The 20,650-nt window shown below is 33.5% G+C and overlaps 2 protein-coding genes across 2 annotated transcripts; one reads left to right on the forward strand and one right to left on the reverse strand.

Moving 5' to 3' along the window:
- Positions 1–2,660: 2,660 nt before the first annotated feature.
- Positions 2,661–4,742, forward strand: LOC111041121 (exosome complex component RRP41). Its single transcript, XM_022325281.1, has 4 exons — positions 2,661–3,025; positions 3,205–3,408; positions 4,129–4,338; positions 4,410–4,742. Exons 1-4 carry the CDS (start codon positions 2,864–2,866, stop codon positions 4,581–4,583), a joined length of 750 nt encoding a protein of 249 aa, XP_022180973.1. The 5' UTR covers positions 2,661–2,863; the 3' UTR covers positions 4,584–4,742.
- A 4,442-nt stretch (positions 4,743–9,184) lies between these two features.
- On the reverse strand, positions 9,185–20,116 carry LOC111041117 (LIM/homeobox protein Lhx2-like). The gene is made up of 5 exons (XM_022325276.1): positions 19,979–20,116; positions 16,819–17,159; positions 13,962–14,087; positions 13,520–13,664; positions 9,185–10,330 (listed from the first exon to the last, which is right to left on the reverse strand). The coding sequence occupies exons 1-5, from the start codon at positions 20,114–20,116 to the stop codon at positions 9,713–9,715; spliced, it is 1,368 nt and encodes a 455-aa protein (XP_022180968.1). The 3' UTR covers positions 9,185–9,712.
- Positions 20,117–20,650: the final 534 nt, after the last annotated feature.

The raw sequence follows: 20,650 nt of genomic DNA on the forward strand, positions 1-20,650 counted from the left end.
TAGATAGAATTTTAGATGTATAACACACACATACATATATATATATATAAATAATAGTGTACCACAGAATAGATGTCAGATAACGAAATTCATAATAATATTATTAATGACCAAAATAAATGTGTTAATAGACGCGTGGTTAGACGTGACTGTACACAGTACTAAAATGCGGCAGACAGTCGTGGTATCCGTATCTCAGAATAGCCAGATGCCAGAATAGCTAATAAGTATTTAATATTTACTATATTGGGAATAATCATGGGCATAAATTAAAAATTTACAGAGAAGGAACTTTTATATTTTACTATTTATTTGAAAAATCCAAATTATTAAAATTCTCAGGTGGTGCAACCTGCCCCCCCCCCTCCGGGCGTGCCTGACCACTACTATAGTATATTTTTATATTTAATTAAATTTAACATGACCGCCGATCTCCAGTATAATACCACTGGGGATTCTTTTGTCCAGAGTAGGGAATTTTTCTGAGGACTTTTTCTGCAATTCATATTACATGCCTATGCTGCAGTATGCCAATACTGTATTAATTACTCTTAGATTATAATATATAATGTACAATAACTATGATCCAAGCATCCCAAGCTATTACCAATCGATACTTCTTGTTATTTTAAAACCGTCCATCTTCCGAAAAATTGGATATTTATTAAACCTACTATAGTACTATATATTATATTCGATAGGATTACCTAAACATGTCGGGAAATTAGTAATTTAAAATAACTGTATGATAGGCCCACCCATTTTGTCACAATTTTAAAATATATAAAACTGTAAAATTATATTACAAAAAAACGTGTTTAGATATTTTAATTACCTGCAGAATTAACTATACTAATGAAAACTTTTATTTTAAATTTTCAATCCTTATCTGTAAAAATAGCTATTTTTAGCTCTATTTAAGTATAACAATTGAGCATATTATACATTTTACTAACCAAAATTTGCAAATTTTCGTGATTTTGACGTAATTTGTAGAAATTTGAACTTTAAATATTTCTTAAAAATCATGGCTTTTTATCTTTAATATTATTGAACTGCTATTATTTTAACTTATGGGCAGCCTTTTATTACATTTTCAAATTTTTTGGCTCGGTGAAAATGTTGTTATTATTGATATTTTAAAATACTGGGAGTTGTTTGCTTATGAGTTATGACCCCTTAAAATTAGGTACCAACAAAACACAGAAAAAAATGCTGAAATATAAAATTTTTACCACCCACAAAAATGATGACAATGTGAAAAACACAAACCATTATAAAATATGAATGTTCATGGTTTAAAATTAAATATTGACTAACATCAACTCATGTATACTACTATTAGTGCAGCCAATATGACATCCAAAATCGTGCAAATAGGAGTATCTACATGACAACAAACAACGTAGTCATTCAGATACATATTATTATCAAATAATTTGTAATCTAATCAATTCTAATGTCCAAATAGGTACTCTACATCGGCCCGGAGTAAAGTAAGGGCGGCTTCAGTATTTCTGTACGGAGGGGGATAAGACTACAGTCGTCTACAGACTACAATACCTAATTAATACTTGAAACATTTTTATACACATCTAAATTTTTAACACACTTCATATTGACGATAATAATAAAATATATATGTATAATAAGTGTATAGGTAATACTCTTTTTATTAATACCTATATTAAGATTTTACTGATACAACTTCGGGGGTTACAAGCATAGATATATACAATATATCTATGGTCACAGGTTATGCCCAGTTAACCATAGCACATCTATTTAGTTTTTGAGCTTTTTTATGTGACCTATTGGCTAAAAGTTGCTATATAGTAAGCAATCCATTTTTCCATTATATTATGTTTCGTTATCCTAATCGTCCATTAATTTTAGGATATATGTTATCATTTATAACGAATTAACAATAATAGTTTTGATTTTTTTTTCTGTAATTATATCATATTTTGAAAACACAAAATCGATTGTATATGACTATAATTATAACAGTTCGACCTAAAAAACAAGGGGTGTTAAATTTTAATTTGGGGTACTAAAGAATGCACGAATTCCGGAGTATAAGTTCCCAGAAAAAACCCTCTGCGAACAACCCCGGGAAAAAATCTCAGACCCTAAGAAAAAACCCCGGATTATAATATAACTCACAACCGCATAAGAATGATAGAACAAATATTATTTAAACGATTAAACTCTAATAAAATACTGTAATTACTAATTACCACATTATTAATATTTAATTTAATTACAAAATGTTTATGCTTATAAGCCTTATAAGTTATAATATAGGAATATATTATATATACCACGGAGTGTGGTATATCTTTAACCCATAAACATATTACGTATATATATGTCTATGCTTAAACTACAGAATGACTCTAACCATGGTAAACACATAGATAATAAAGATATGGATAGGACATATTGGTCTTATCAGCGGTCTTCGAGGGGAACAATTGAGGCCAAATAAAGTATACCTATATTGAGTATCGACTATCAATATAAAGGAGCCTCAATTGCCTTCCCCTCCGGGAACGCGGCCTCAAATGTATTTAACATAGGCGTGGCCTATCCATATCTTTATTATCTATGGGTAAACACCACATGCGGCCCGAGGTTAGGTTTATCTGGTTTATTTGATAAGTGATAACAGCGTAAAATAGTGTGGCTCCGCAAGCGCAATTCTCGCCGGCCAACACCGGAATTAAGGCACGTTAGTTTCAAACTGTTCCGTGGTTTCATGCCATGCCTTTGGCCATATCTATTCGATATCTTTGGATATAATTAAGATTAACCATATCGTAATTTGTGAGTCGTCGTATTAGTACACGGCTAGCCGACGATGGATCTATTGAGCAGACAAGGACTGAGGACGGACGGTCGGAGGTCCGGTGAGTTGCGCAGGATACGGTGCAAGATGGGTGTATTCAATCAGCCGGACGGCAGCGCGTACTTAGAACAGGGTAACACAAAAGTTGTGGCGGCTATCTATGGACCACACGAGGTACGTATTTTGATTGGGAACAGTTACTATTGTTCATAGTTTCAAGTTCTGTACGAGTTGATTAGCATTCAAATAACGTTTGTACTCCACACAGACATGCCCGAATGCTTAAAAATACTGACATTATGTTTTTCCTGTAAGAACTGTTGTTGAGAATGACTCAGTAATTTTGTGTTTAGATTCGAACCAATCGATCCAAAGCGCCCAACGACAGTGCTGTGATCAACTGTCAGTATAGTATGGCCACATTCAGTAGGAGCGAACGGAAACGTCGGCCAAGAGATAATAAATCAGCTGAGCTTACGTTGCATCTTAAACAAGCTATGACTACTGCAATCAAAACTGATCTTTATCCTAAATCTCAAATTGATATTTTTGTTCAGGTAATTGTTCAGATTTTTCAGTTAATGTTTAAATTAAGTTGGATTATTTTTGCAGTATAGTCTGTAATAATGATTTCTTAAAAAAGCATTAGTGCTTAGATTTGTGTGTAAGCATGATATTGGCATATATTGATGAATGATGAATACATGTCTCTAAATCAGTGGTTCTCAACCTTTTTTGGTTCACGGCATACTATTATACACCACAAATTTCCACGGCACACTCACGCACTTGACAACCACAACAACTTTGGAAACTTCGCTGAAGGCAATAAATATTGTCACGCGCCTATACATGTATGACATTTTAGGTGGCACATCTAGTCGATCTCGCTGCACAGTAGTGTGCCACAGCACACTGGTTGAGAACCCCTGCTCTAGATGCTCATTAAGAATCTTTATTTTACATATTTCTCTATATATTTCAGGTACTTAACTAATATTAAAGGATAATTTTTAATTCATTAAACCTTTAATTAAATTATTAGATTTGTCTTAGTAACTTTTGTGTGTCTTTTCTTATCTGTTAATTAATAACTTAATTACTGAGTAGGCAAAATTGTTTGGGTAAAATTTGTTTACTTTTTATAGTTATAGTCTATTAAATTTTAGACGTGGGTTCAGAGTTCAGTAACAAGTGTCAATTATTAATTCTAATTCATACTAATATATCATGAATTGTGTTTGAGAATTGTCATGTAAATCATAGACTCATTTTAGGTTTTACAATCAGATGGTGGAAATTATAGTGTATGCGTTAATGCAGCTACATTAGCCCTGATAGATGCTGGAATTGCCATGGAAGAATTTGTGATCTCTTGTACATCGAGTTTAGCTAATGGAGAAACGCCACTAGTGGACATTAGTCATCTTGAAGAGACAATGGGGGGACCCAGTCTAACAGTAGCAATATTGCCAATTTCTGGAAAGGTATGTACATTTGTTTTATTGTCAACCATTATTGTTTTTTATTAATCATATTTTATGAATTTAAACTCTAGATTGCTATGTTAGAAACGTCACAAAGAATTCACATCAATCATTTAGAACCTGTATTGACAGAAGCTGTCCGAGGATGTCGCTACATATACGAGAATTTAAATAAAATCATAAAAAAACATTATGAAGAGATAGGCGGTGCTTTAAATTGGGGAACTGAAGAGTACAATATTTAACATGAAAAAATTATTGACCTTAAAATAGCAAGTCAATACTTGATGTATTGTTATATATTTTTGTATAATTTATATTCCATGTAAAAATATGTGTATAATACATTTTTTGTTTATGACAACAATTACTTTTTTTATCAAAAAATAAAACAGTTTTATGCTAAAATGTGTTGAACATTTTATTTATTCTGATAAACTTTTAAAATAATTAAAAATTAGTCATTATTCAATTGTAACTTTAGTTAAATATGGGGTTGTTAAAATATATTTTTATTGAAAATACAAGAGTAAAATTAGTGGCAATTAGAATGTTTAAAAGCCGCGGCCCAAGCTTAATATTCAGCTAGTTTGTAACTGTTATTTAATTTTATAAATTATTAATACTAGTAGAAACTAGAAAAAACTAATCTTATGTATACTCATTACCCGATGCAGTAAATATAATTTAACAGTGAAGGAAAGTATAGGGGCCAGTAGAAATATGGTATGTGTTAGTGCTTTGTAAGCAATAATAACAAGAGTTACTAAAAACGTCTTTTAAATGATTACCAAAATCAATTCAAATAAAATAAAGTTAAATGTATTTAATGATCTATAAAAAAAAAAAATGTTATTTTCTTTGATTATCTTTTGTGTTTATATTATGTTCCTTGTTTTTCTTCACTTTGAATCAAATCATTTTTTAATTATATTTCCTTGATAAAAAAAAAAGTTTTTTATCTGTCATTAGTCATTAGGGTATTACATCTGGGTTAATAATTGTTTATAAATATTTGATAATACTGAGTAACACTGAGTTTTTTATAAGTATTGAGTATGTTTATGTCACTGCAAAAACAGTGGTCCTCTGTACTTGTATGATTTGATTTTTTGAACTTAGCATTCTTGGATAATTTCTATATTACACATTTATAATATATTTCCCTGTCTATTCCATTGAATGGTAATTGTAAGTTGATTGGTATCTTGTATGGTGTATGGCTGTGAGCTCACATTTCTCATGATATAGTTTTTTTGTTGTCTCATACGTTTATGAATTTATGGCCCAGTTTGTTTCATTATAGTTGTGCTGAAGAGGGATTTTTTATACAGCGTTTGTGGTAATTTTTGTTTTAAATTTCTGAAATAAGATGGTTGGTAAAGTAAGTAAGTAGTTTATACTAATTTTTACTGTTCCCGGGCGTGACCACACCCACCAATTAATGTTAAATTATAAAAAATGTATAACATAATTATGTTTGTGAAAATTTATAAGTGAATACAAAATTGTGAAAATTGTAATAAATTATCATTTTGTTATATACAGCTCATTTGTAGAGGGGGGCTATATAAGTTACTGTTGACAAGGCCACATTTTTTATCTTACCTAAGGCCACAAAATGCCTAAATCAGGCCCTGCCAGTACCTGAAGGTCGGCGTGCCGCCGCGGAGACTCCCGCATGCTAGCTGGGTCCCGTTGATTCCTCCGGAGGATTTGCTGTTTTTCATCAACGAGCCAGGTCGATGCCATTCTTTTTATGTGAGTGTAATTTTTGTAATTATTTTGTATTTATAATTATATATGGAGATTGGAGCGCCCTCCTTTGTGTCATTACACCACTATTTATGTTAAGTTATAAGTTTATAACAATATAATAATTTCGGCGCTTAATCCGCCGTTCATAATCGTCGAGCTTTATCTATATCTTTTTTGGTCACCTTTGCTCATCTCCTAAGCAAGTCACGGCAAACAACTGCCAAATTTTGTAAGAGTTGTCGTGGCGCAACACACTATATTTCATATACCTATGGGCTATGGCATAAATTTATATTGTATAATATATTTAGTACCCCAAAAACAAATTATGCTTTAATAATCTGAAATAGATACCTACTATAATTTTGCTTAAGCAAATAAATCCGAGAAATCCAGGTACGAGATAAGATGACAACAGACGTCCTTTACCTAGGAAACTTTCGGGTTTCCGGTATCATACTTTTACCTTAAAGCATATTATTATTTATTATACATTTTATACGGCGCTTTGGGTATGCAATTTACGGTAATATTTTTCATTATATACTGCTACTTATTACTTATTATTTTATTAAGTACTACACTACTTTTACATAATTTTGTGTATTAATATATTGTAATATTTATAATGCCATAATAAGACTTTTAGCCACCTACTTTTTCATAATGAAATTATATTGTATATTATAATTAATATTTATTCGCAGTTGCTTATACTAGTATCGTCAATAATCCCTTATACAACGTTTATTTCCCGTAATTAATCATAAACTATCTTGGCTGTTTAAGATTTTTGTGTTAAATTCATCTAAATAAACTATACCTAGTGTGAGTAAGAACTAAGAATATACTATTCAACTAGCATTTTGTACTTGCATTTAAACAGTATTTAATTATTAAAATGTCTTTTATCCATAGAAAATACTTGGAAATAAACGAATAAGTACTTAATAACCATTTCACTAAACAGTAAACTGTACCTATAATGGTATTGAATTTTGCAATATAATTGCATTTGCTTCATGTTTGTAAAATTATAGGAAAATATAAGTCAATAATACATTTTAGATTTAAACATAAAATGGGTATATTTCAAAACTATGTCTTAGAAATTGTTTTAAAACCGTACAAATTCATTTGGACAACATTGAATTAGTCTGTATAGTGCGTAAATAGATTAACACATTTATGAAGTCGAATAATATTATGCAAACGACATCTGAATTAAAACTATACAATCAATATGGTGTTATAATTCTATTTGAAGACTTACCTGGAGATTCCTAAGAATTATTTTTTCTTTGTTTGTTGGTGTATATTAACCGGAGAGATATTACAAAACTGTCGTTGTATACAAATTTGTCACTGACCACTGCTATGGTCAGTAAATTTGGAATAGCCTAGAAATTATGAGTTAGGTTATCGAGGAACTACCAGTTTTAAAATAATATGTTTTCATTTTGCAACAATAATTATTGTATTCTTGCACTGAGTTGAAAAATAATTTTAATCGAACGTATTGTTCCAAATATTGTTAGACAGTAACTATTGTGTAGATTTTTTTATACACGAAATGATGATATTCACTTCCACTTGATTATAAGACTGAAACAATAATAATATATATTTAAATTTTTTGAATTTAATCAATGACAACGCATTATGTTGTAAATACTTGTATGATTGGCGAACTGTCAGTAAATATACTTCGCGTAGGTATACACGTTATATTATATTTATGTGTAAAATAAAAACAAATATTTCTGAGATCAGATTTTATTTTATCCCAACAATCGTATACAACATCTGAACGGATATGTTACATTTAAAATATTAAAAAGCTGTAAACTGCAGCAAAAGAGAATTGATTAAGTATGATATCAACATATCAAAACATCTCATTGTATATTTTTTATTTTTTACAATGTTTAGTAAATGGACGCTTTTTAGTAGTGAAATTTAAATTTTTTCGCCAGGAAACCGTAATATTTTGTATACTAGACAACAAGTACCAATTAAAAATTAGGTGTAATAACTTAATACATTAAAAATTAAAATAAAAAACAACTAAAACATACTAGTCCGATAAAACGTTTATACACAAAATAGTAATCATTTTTATTAATATATGTATATATTTATATATATACTACCTAAGTCGGTACTGTACACGATTCGCAGAGGGTAGGGATAGGGGAGGCGTTTTGCCACCAAAATCTCATTAGGAAATGGTATAAACGCTTATTTAATCATTAAAAAAAAAAAAAAAAAAATATACATATATCAACGGGTCACGATATTTATCCATTTATAATAAATAATAATAATTTACATTAACAATAATCCCTCAAACACAGCTCGAATACTCGTATTATGTATTATGAATAGAACATTTAATAACAATGAAAAATAATAAAAACGTCTCTGCCCATGGGCGTATTGTTAAAATTTGAGCATTTGAAAATGTACACGGTTATTATTTTGTTTCGTATTTTCAAGATATTATAATATTGAACGTTCATATAATGTCGGTCAATATTATATACATAATTAATCGAATGTACCTACCATGTTATGTACAAAAAACAAAACACGTGATTTGTTAAGTATTATGTATTCGAGGGAGAGTATTCGTAGGTATATATATATATAATATGGACAACCGAACAAGAGTGAACGATATTTTAGTTCGAAAAATCAACCACGACAAGACTACATTTTTAGAACGACTCGAATTGTTTTTGAAAAGTTTTTACAAGATTTAACGGACTTCGCGGATTATACACACGGAAATTAACGGCGTTAAATATATATATATATGCCAGTCGGATGGGTGTCCTCCATGTTTAATATAATATAATAATATTATTATACTATTATATTGTCATGTGGTGACGACGAGCTTTTATAATATATTTCGTACTAAATTCCTATTGTGTGCCGCAGATTCGTCATAACTATACATTTGTTTTTTCTCATTAAGTTTACCTATATAATATAATCAATAATAATTAATAATAATAATAATAATAATGACGATGATAATAATAATAATAATAATAATAATAATAACAAAACAAATAAACAAAATTAAATGAAAAAAAAAAAAAATCAACATCCATAATATTATAATATACTCATTAGGTATATATAGTGTATATATATATATGTGTGTGTGTGTGTGGGTAAATTTGGCATCGTTTAAGACTAGAACGATACGGCGTACGAATCATCGACAGTGATCATATTGTTATAATAATATATAATTATGTATTATTAAAAAATATTAGGTACCAACAATAATTATTGTAATATATTATCGCATGCGGGGGAGTAACGCGATGACGACAAAATGTTTGCAACATAATTCGGTCGTCGCCGGGCCCGATAAGATGGAATGACACACAATAATTTATTATTGCAGACGGACTTTTCCCGCGGTCCACGCAAGACGCGTCTGTAACTCAGCGCAAGTGTTTCACGCAACACGAGACGACGTGTAAATTTGGAAGTACCAAAAATTACGCGTTCAGCCTCGGTAGTGGAAGGGGGGCACCGTGGTTACCGAGGTCCGTATGTGTATACCGCGGTCGGAATCGGTGGTACAATGGTGGCATTATTGTACCGGTGGTGCCGCGGTGGCCGAGGACCCGATGATCGCACCACCGATGTTTGCGGCAGCTGCGGCGGCTGCGGCCGCTGTGGACGGTTCGATGCCGGTCTCGGAGTCCGGACTTCCGTAGCCGCTCGACCCGTCGTCGACTCGTCCACCTCCACCTCCACCTCCTCCGATTCCTCCTCCTCCTCCTCCTCCCACGACGACCGTCGATTTATGTGCAGACAGCACCGTACCACCGGCTGCTGCGGACAGGAACTGGTGGTGCTGTTGCATGTGTTGGTGTTGTTGCACTTGATGTTGTTGATGCTGCTGCTGCTGCTGCTGCTGTTGTTGTTGTTGTTGTTGTTGTTGTTGTTGTTGTTGTTGTTGTTGCTGTTGTTGCTGTTGCTGTTGCTGTTGTTGTAGATGTTGTTGCTGCTGACCCGATGCCGGTGATGCTGTTGCGCCGCTGTAACCGATGGCGGCGGTGTCGTATGGTGGTAGAGGTCGCCGTTGCTGTTGCTGTTGCTGTTGCTCGACCGAGGTGGCTCTGCACCTGTCCACCTCGTCGATCGGTCCTACAACGTCTCCTGCTGTTGCTGCTGCTGCGTGGGCGTGTTCGTTTGCCGCTGGCTGCTTAAATGGCAAAACAGAAAATCGTAGTTGAAAGGACATGTCAATAATTGTTCATGGTCGTATTAGTATTAGGTATGCATAATAAAAGTATAGGTAGTTATCAATCGATCGACCGGAAAAGTCAATTTATCTTGATCGGAAAACCGAGATTTTTTTATGAAAATTTGTCGATCGATTGGCAAGAAACCTCGCCCAGCGTACATCACAAGGTATATACGTACCCACGCGAGCAAAATGGCGTGAAATTCCCTTTTTTACTGTTTAGTTTTTTTTTTAAATAATATTATTAGTGATTTATTATCGATTAGGTGTGTGTGTGGGTGTGATTGTATAGGAGAACATTATGAGTGTATGTCACTATGTCAGAATGTCGCGGTATACTCGTATATATGAGGTGTATATTGTGAATTTGCGATGGTATACATGTATCGGAAACACATGTAGGTATATGCATTATAATTCACACGTTAGCTTGCACTTATATAAATAAACTTTTAGACGACGTCTTCTGGACTGAAATAGAGTGGTTTTCTCTAGAGGCTACAATTCAGTAAACAAACAATAGCGTCGATTGAAAATATATCTTTATTACCTAAGTATTGATAACATACCTCCCCAGACGGAATTTCGAATGTTTATGATTTTTAATAAAATGTATTATACATTTTATCATTTTTTTTTTTGAGCCAATGACATTGCTGGAAATTACTAGATATAAAAATAATTTTAATTTTGAACATTACACGCTATTTGATCAATAGTGTTATTATTTATCATCAAACTATAATCCCCGCATCAGTAAAAATAATGAATAATCGTTGCACCAATTAACGTATTAACCTATATAATGAATCTATTCACGAGTAGCTAGTTAGTGGGAATATTTTAATTATTAATTTTTTAATAACTGCAATTTGAAGTTCAATTTTATATAATTACCGTGTATTTTTTATGCCATCATTTTGTTTTTTTATTTAAGTGGCTTTTAAGTAACAATTAAGCAGCATTTTTAATTATTTTAAAACAAATAATAATTTTTCATCTTTAATATTATACCCATCGAAAACTTAATAGGGAGAGTAAGCTAAGAGTACATTTTCTTATAGCTCTTCTATGATGCATGCAGTTTTTGAATTTATTCGCCCTACGGAATACTTTAAAAACCTTTGCATTTAAACGTTTTTATGTTGATAAGTAATGTGCACATTCGGGTACATACACGTACGCCGTACACTCTATAATGGTAAAAAAGTTGTTGTTTTATATGTTATACGATGCATTTTTTATGATATTTCCAGAGTCAGAAAGTTCCATTTATATTGCACACGCATAAATGTGCCTGTCAGTTTTGTGAGTACTCTAGCTATCGCAATTATTAATGTAGGATCATAAAATTTTAAATTGAAACACAGTCGTCGTCTAAATACAACGTGTAGTTTTATTGTGACGGTAGCGTACGATTATCATTTATTTCCGCCGATACAGGCAATGTACGCGTATACATAAATTATAACGCATGTCAATAATACAAGTTTATACAGAGTGATTCACCAAGCATGCTCACCTTCATTTTTTGCTTTAAAAATTAATTTATTCAAATTCCGTATTTTTAAAATTAATGTACCATAATATATTCGTATTCAAATATTAAATAATTCGATATATGAGGAGTGTTCTGAGTTACCAACTTCTTAAAAAAGAGAGAATTACCCCTTTTCATTGTAAGCCATTGAACAGATTAATTTTTTGAAATTTTAATGAGCAATACTTATTGAGTTATTTAACTTTGAGCACTAAGGGTAAATTAGGTGGTAGGTTCACGAAAGTAACTAATATAAGTAGGAATATGGGGCTATGGTTTTTTGAATATAACTATAGTAATTAATATTAAATTGTCAGAGTAGGAATAACAGGTATATAAGTAGATTAAATAATAAACCTACATCTATTTTTTCTAAAATATTTTAAAGACTTTGATCCTTAGTATACCTATTCATTTTAATAAATTCGAAACTATTTTCTCGAATTTTGAGTTCGATACATCAACATTTTCAAAAAACCACCTGCTCAACGATTCATAGTAAAAAGTTGGTTTTTGTTTGAAATATAAATTTGTATCACCATAAAAAAAAAATATTCAAAAACTTTGTATTTGAAAATTCTTAGAATATGAGTATACTTAAAAATTCTGGAAATCAGAATTCGAAGAAATTAAGTGGGTAGGAAAAAATGGGATGAGCAATGAGCATGTTTGGTGAAGAATCCTGTAGACTGTAGAGTATAGATGATGCCTTATATAAAATCGTGATTCGGCGGTTACAACTGTTGGGGAAAGAAATGTATACTGTACTCGAACGTACACTCTTGTCGACTTCACACAAAAACATCGTTGAACTTGATAAATAAATAAAGGTAATTATTATCTGACACAGTGACACCACCTCGCAAATTAAACTGTAGTTATGTATGTACAAAATTGTATAGATAATTATCATACGAGTTGGTGGGCGTAATGTGTGTATGTGTGTGTATGCGTGCATATGGAAGCAACCTTGACAATCGACGGATTTGAACATTTCGAACGATCTAACGTATGGAACTAAGAAACTTTTACGCATTTATAATATAAAATATCTAACTGAAACTGGGATGGCATAGATGAGTGGTCTTTGCGGGCTGCGTACAAATAATTATAGGCCAGGTAGGTACATATAGAGTCATACTATCATAAACCATAGTAGTATGTTTACATAATATTATAGAACCTATGTATAATGCAATGCCGTGTTAACAAATTCACTATAGGTAATGGCAATTATTGACAATATTTTTTTTTATAGCCCTTGTGCCTAACCTATGAAATAATTAATTTTAGTTGAATATCCAAATTTATCCACAGTTATCATAATAAAATAAATATAATTTGAAAGTATGAATATTTGTACGAATCATATGGGAGAGCATTCGTCAAAAACAAGTAAGTTGCCTCGTGTGACCCCCCCCCCCCTGATCACATCACAATCACTGGATTTAGTCGTATATTGAAACATGTCTTTGGTGCTCAAGTAAGCGTTATACATAGTGTTGGGTGTGTGTGCGTGTGTGTGTGTGTGTGTGTGTGTGTGTGTGTGTGTGTGTATTGTGTTACGGTGTGGTGCGAGTATAGGGCTGCCCCATCGAATGTCCTACCTGCAATCTACTGACTTGCCTTCTTATGTGCGCCAGACTGGACGAGTTGTACGTGGCCATGTTGGCGAACACCAGCCGTTCCTCGTAGTCGTATTCGCACAGGATCTTGTTCTCGCACAGGTAGAAACGATCGCCCACGCAAAACCTGCAGACACACGACCACGTGAACGTTACTAATATATATTATATTTAGTGTGCGCGTAATTAATGACGTGCAGCAAAACGTTTCGTATCGTCTCGACACGCCCGATGTACGAGCGGGCAGACGCGTTAGAACCGCGAGTGTCACATATAATGTAATAACGCAATATGTACACGGCTTACATTTTAAATCGTGTATAATATACGCGATAATATTATATATTATTACGTACATTATACACGACGCGCGTACGTATATTTATAATTTATTATTGTTAGGTGTTTTTTTTTTTTTTTTTACCTATGATTACACTGTTGACACGCGAAACACTCTAAGTGGTAGACGTTGTTTTTGGCCCTCATCACCATCTCGAACGCCGGTATTACCTTGTTGCACGCCGCGCAATTGCCGGTCGCTCCGAATAACCTGAAAATTACATTAGCCTTACATGAATATTATAATATCGTGTCGGCGATTAAGTGCGACGGCGGCGGGTTTTGTCCGTGTAAAATAAAACGCACACACTCTTGGAGACTCTTTAATACCTACGCGAGTGTGTGTGTCCGTTGTTCAAAACCCCGGTGTGGCTGGTCGGGGGTGAGTGCGAGAAAACGGGATGGGTATATAAATTTAGGATAAAATATTGTTCGAATAATATAATAATAATTATAATATCGGCTATATTGTGTATATATATATAAATATAACCGTTGGTTTTCTCGGCGTCCATATTATAATATATTATGCGTGTAGGTACGAGGTACCCATAATAGTATGTAGGTACATCATAAGTTATAACACTGATAAACCGATTTAATGGATTTTTGACGTTTAATTATTAGACGCGAGCGTAACGCGTGTTTGTGTGTGTACTGGTACACCTTCTTTCTGGCCCGGCACAGAATATTTTAATAACAGTATAATATTTTATACAGTCCTATAATACACTACTATAATATAATATGCACTATACATCTATATGGTACGTTATATAGGTATACGAGAACACTTTGCACAACAGATGTTCGCGTTATACCTAATCTACGGGACGCCAAAACGAGATGCGTTTTTGATTTTGATAAACACGAGCATGACCGACCGCGTGCGTCGACGCCTCTGGCGAGTATTATCTCGTTATAATCTATACACAGATAATCAGATATAATATGCACAAATATATAATGTACATAAAACATATTCTGTATATATAATATAAATAGTACCAGTATAATATCGCGTCGTCGTCGTTGTTGTTGCATTGGTTCTACTTTAAAACAAATTTTTTTCAACTGCTGAGTCGATTTAAGAGTTTCTTCATTTCAAAGACGGAGGGCTTATAATTGGTTTATAATTTCTGCAGATTTTTAGTTCCTCGGAGCAAAATGTGTCTATTTTGTGTCTTTTGGCGTTATTTAACACACAATACATTAATACCACATTTTAAAAATAAGTCTATTTCTGAACCGGTCCGAGCAAATAACAAATCAACAGCTTCTACAGCTATAATACATTACACGTTATAATACGGAGCGTAAATGATATCGAAACGAAGAAAATGTAAAAAAAAAAATCAATAACCTAATTTATCACATTATTCCTAACCTTATTTTTTCAATAACAACAAAAAAAGAAACAGAAATTGTATTTCGATGTTAAAAGAACAGCTAGAACAATGCATATTACATTGCATACTACACGTTTTTGCTCATTATTATGCACGTTCGACAATAGAAAATTCTAATTTGTAATTATATGCATGTATACGGGCGCATAAATAAATAAAAAATATAAATAATTTCGACGATTGTTCGCGTTTCCTGTTGACTGTTATAGTATTATGTGTTGATAAAAATGATAAAATTACACCGTATTAACATTTGATTATCAAACGATAAAAAAATTATATGACGAATAACATCCTATAATAGTATGAATAATAGAAAAATGAATCAATCTCCGGAAGGTTTTATTCGGGAGGTCTTATTATTATACTCTTGTCGTGAGGGACGGTCACGTGATATTCGTTCATCAAATTAATTCGGTCGCCCAAACGCGACGACGACGACACATTGTCCGTGTCCATTCATTAGAGAGAAAAGTTTGCCGAATGACGAAGTCTCGTCCACACGCCGAGGGGTGCGTATCAGGCATCTGTGTGTGCGAGTATAGTTAAAGGGGTAGTAGTATGTATGTATAATAATAGTAAAACAGTCAGCCTGCCCCATTTCTAAATATATATATATATATATATATATTAACTTGACTGGTTAATATGTGTGTGTGTGTGTGTGTGCTTATATATACGTGCAGATTGTGTTTTCCGTCAGCGGCAGAGAGTTGACTTTTGTGCCGGGCCAAGCAGCGGCGTTTTGGCCGACATACGGTTTTAATTAAATTCAACAGCCGCCGACGGGCTATGGAGAGAGAGACAGTGAGTGAGCGAGTGTGTGAGAGAGAAAATTCCCCCTCTCCCCCCACCATCGTAATTTCCACTCTCTGCGATCACTTTCATAAACGGATTTAATTGAATCCGGAATAGGTGTCTCTCCTCCCACGCACTCGGCGCCCATTCGACGCGATCCTCTAGACTTATTTTTATTTTATTTCCATTGCTGATAATTCGGCATTCGCGCTAATTAAACCCTTTCCCTTCACCAACGTCGTCATCTCCTGGTCCTCCCATTTCACCATTTACCCTACCCACCGTATACGTATATACAGAAAAACAACGACACAACAATACGACTACGTTGCTGCACCGTAAAGCTTTTATAGTATATACATATAGTAAGTATAATAATATACCCCTGTCCGTTTGTATAATAATGTATACATCGTGGACAGGGACAAGACATTACATTTTTCATTTACAGTCGTTTACGGAAATTCCTGATTAATCAGCCCCGAAAATAATTCACAACGCTTTGCTGCAGAACGACCCGATACCCATCGAAAGGAATTAATATCAGAAGGAAAACAATTTCGAGTCGCAAAACCGGCGGGGATCACCTATACGCATCGGGATCGCGCGCGAGTCTCTTCCAATTATTTAATAACTCAGATTCGGACGACTATGTGTGCCAGCTCGAGTCGGGTCTGTTTAAATTTCACAACCCATAATTGATTGACAAATGACTGAGGCCATCGGTTTCCTTACCTGAGGTAGTCTCTTTTGCAAAGTATCAGGTTGGCTTTGGTGTACAACGTGGATCCGACTTCGCCCAGCCGACAATCGCAGCAGCCGCATTTCAGACAGTCCTCGTGCCAGAACAGGTCCAAAGCCTTGAGCAGGAACCGTTCGGTTATGCGTTTGCCGCAGTTGGCGCACTCCCTGGCTATCATCGCCGTGCTGCCGTTCAGACCCGTTAACGTGGTCGCGGTCACTGTACCGCCGTTGGTCACCACGCCGCCGTTTGTTTGTTGATGTTCTATAAAGGACAACGGGAAAGATAGTGTTAAAATCTTTGTAAAATCATACGGCTTAAGAAGTATTAAACACTAACAATAATACGCTAACCAAGCGAATATCATTATATCATAATATTATAAAGAGGCAGTAAATAGGTTTATATATAGAACCAAAGCGTCCGGCGGAGTTTGAAAAAATACGTCAAATTATTGTTCTTGTAGATAGAAAAATAATAATTTTTAAGTCGGGTATACAGTTGTTTTAATTAATAAATTATTGATACGGAATTATCAGGGAATTATTGCGGTAGACTAAGTCCGTTTGCAAAACTTTTGTAAAAACTAATTATGTAAGTAGTGGAATGTATACATCTCATTACTGTTGTTGATGACGGTTTTTATTGATTAAACTTATTCAATTCACTCACCCAATAGTATAATGTATGTCGTATGGGAATACGAATTTCTTATATATAGGTGCAAGATCGATTTAATCGCCACGTGTAGTTTATGTTTTCGAAAATATGTTAACTAATTTAAAGTGTTGCTTGACGTTTTTATAGCAAATAATATTTATAATTATATTTATTTTTTTTTTATAATTTAATAACCGTATTTCACAAAGCATAATAAATTGTATAATGGTAACGTAAAACATAAAAAAATTGCATTTATTCCAAACGATTAGCTTACAAATAAAAAAGGAAAAATAAACAATTGCAATTGAAAATTTGTTTTGCAGCGATGTTGTTGTAACTAATGAAGAGGAAAAAACGACGGTATATCCTGTCAATATCAAAGTAGCGTATAGTTACATTGTTTGAAATTTGCCGAACAAAATATTGCAAATTAAAGTACACAATGTAGAGGTTTCGTCTGGGCTCTTTAATTACGTGCCGGCTAATTTTTATTTTTTAATAAAAATTAATACCATGAACTGCGCTTGTAAAACAGCGGCTCACCCACCGCCACCTTCTCTTACACGCTGCACGCCATTACATTATGCATCATCCGTCTTTTCAAACTTAATTTTAAACTTCTCATAAACGATGCTCTAAACTTATTTCATTTAAATTTCATTTAATTTGTATAGATATATACATATATATATACCATCCGATTCCCGCGCCCGACGAACATCATCCTCCAGACTTTAATGAATTTTACTCGCCACTTCCCTCCACCCATTCGACCGTCCATCAATTTAATCCCAAAATCGACTTAATGAAAGTTCCGCTTTCTTCACTACTACTACATCCTACGAGACACGACAATACTTAAAGCTGTTTTACAATGGACTTTTCCCCACATTTTCTCCCCACTCCCATACTCGCCGTCTATACATACATACATAGTATACCGCGGCACGGTTTCATCGATTACAGAAAAAAAATTCAAATTACCGGTAAATTATTTTACAATAGTGAATTTATTTACAACTACAGTCGTCTTATGTGTGGGTAATTTTAGATCCGATCAACGTGGTAATATTATTCAAGTGTAATCGACGTCGAGGGGAGTACATACTTATTAGTTATTATACATTATTTTTATACTAAAAAAAGTAATTGTATTACATATCGATAATATTCATTACAAATTGTCTACATCAACGCGTATAATGTACCCACATGGGTACGTTATACGCACAATAATATTATGTACACGTAGTAATAACGTTAACGTGTATTGACTATATAATTTTCAATGCGATTAGTGCAGTAATATCACTTAAGTACGTAACAAGTAAAATAAACATGACAAATAATTATTTTTGTTAAATAAGTGTTTGATAACTTACAAGCATACGTAATATTATTACTGCGTACATCTATAAGAGCATGTTCGAGTATATTAGGTGGCCGGTATACAGTAAAGTATAAGAAAATGATTTATAATACACTTGAATAATACAATCACAATAAAAGAAAAAAAATGCCATGCGCTTTTGAATAATGTGACGCATTTCATCCGTGTATTAGGTTATTCGACGATTGTCATAAAGCATCATAAAAAGCATACAAAATGCATTCAAACGGCGGGAAGAATGTACGACCACTTAAGTGAGTGGGTCTCCTCGTAGGGAAAGCAAAGAGTGTAAGCTGAATCGGTAAAAAAAAAATTGAATTAAATAAAATGAAAAAACTTTGATCAATCGATAAGACGTCTCTAAAAGCATTTTAAAATGTAAAAAAGAAAAAAAATTAATTTTATTTATTTATTCTAAAATATTACAAGGTCTTTTCGTATTATGAGCGTGTGGCATTTTGATGCCGGCAACATAATAATCCACTTACCGCGGTGGATTCCTCCAATAATAAAATCTCGCTGGCCACGGAAAGCGCATATATCTATATATATAGTTAATGGAATCGCTTTTTATTGCACTTTGATCGAGATATCTCTTTCAAAATAAGTCTCGGTGCGATTTTTCCTCCCCTTTCTTCGTTTAAAATAAATAAATAAAAATAATATAATTATGTTAAAAAGAAAAAGGATTTCTGTCCTGCTCGTAATAGTGGCTTTCCATTAAGCTTCCGAGGGGTTTTATACTGCCCTTAGGAGCCGGACAATCCGGGTACGAAATGGATTCCGTAGTCGCGTTGCTCCCGCAGCAGCAAACGAATGTCACGACGTGGACGTAATTAATCTTAGTTTTTAACTAATTACCTTTCTTTATTTCTTTTTTTCATCCCCCTCACTTGTCTCGCAGGGTTGGGATCCGAAGGGGTAAAACGTGGAAAAACATTTTCTAAACCGTATTATTCTTTGTCGGTTTTTTTTTTTTAATAATCCGAGAGAGCCCGGGGAGAGAAGGAAATTATATACTTTAATTATTTCTCTTTTTTTCTCTCCCACCGTCACTGCTACCGCCGATTTAATTAGTACGGTTAAAAAGAAAGGTTAACAGAAAAATAAAATGAAGCCCCTGCACACCACTTCTCACTTCTCCCACCACCGCCACTGCCACCACTACCACCATCACCACCACCACCAGCAGCCGGTGAACATGCGAGGTATAAAGAGTAACAGGGACGTAGAGACATGGAGGAGAAGAGACTAAAGCGGTTTTAATGATTTTTTTTCGCTCGGAAATTGTTAAAATTAAAATTAATTTTGTACAAAAAGAGAACGTATACAATAATAAAACGCGCTTAGAACTTTTTTCATTTCACCATCACCGGGCGCGTCGAGACACCTCTCTCCGACGTTTTGATGTGGCATCTGTGATATGGTAAAGTTTTAAAATTAAACAAACATTTTACGAACACGTCGTATATCATTTTTTTGTTGCTTGTCCCTTTCTATCCTTCCTTATACATATATATTTAATGTGGTTATTTGTGTTTTTCTGATTCTGGTACGGTAAAAAACTATGCGGTCGTCAAATTTTTTTCATCTCACACGGTTATTATCGTTATTATTATGAAATCACGACGGAAACGATTTAATTCATCATACGCTCTAATCGCGTCAAATAATTATTTTATAACTGTTCACAATATTTGTTAGTAATACTTTGAACAGAGTTCGATATAAGTAACAGAGTATAACTTTCCAAATAAACCCTAAACTCGCTT

This window comes from Myzus persicae, unplaced genomic scaffold (genome assembly GCF_001856785.1).
Source record: "Myzus persicae strain clone G006 unplaced genomic scaffold, MPER_G0061.0, whole genome shotgun sequence".
Taxonomy (NCBI): domain Eukaryota; kingdom Metazoa; phylum Arthropoda; class Insecta; order Hemiptera; family Aphididae; genus Myzus; species Myzus persicae.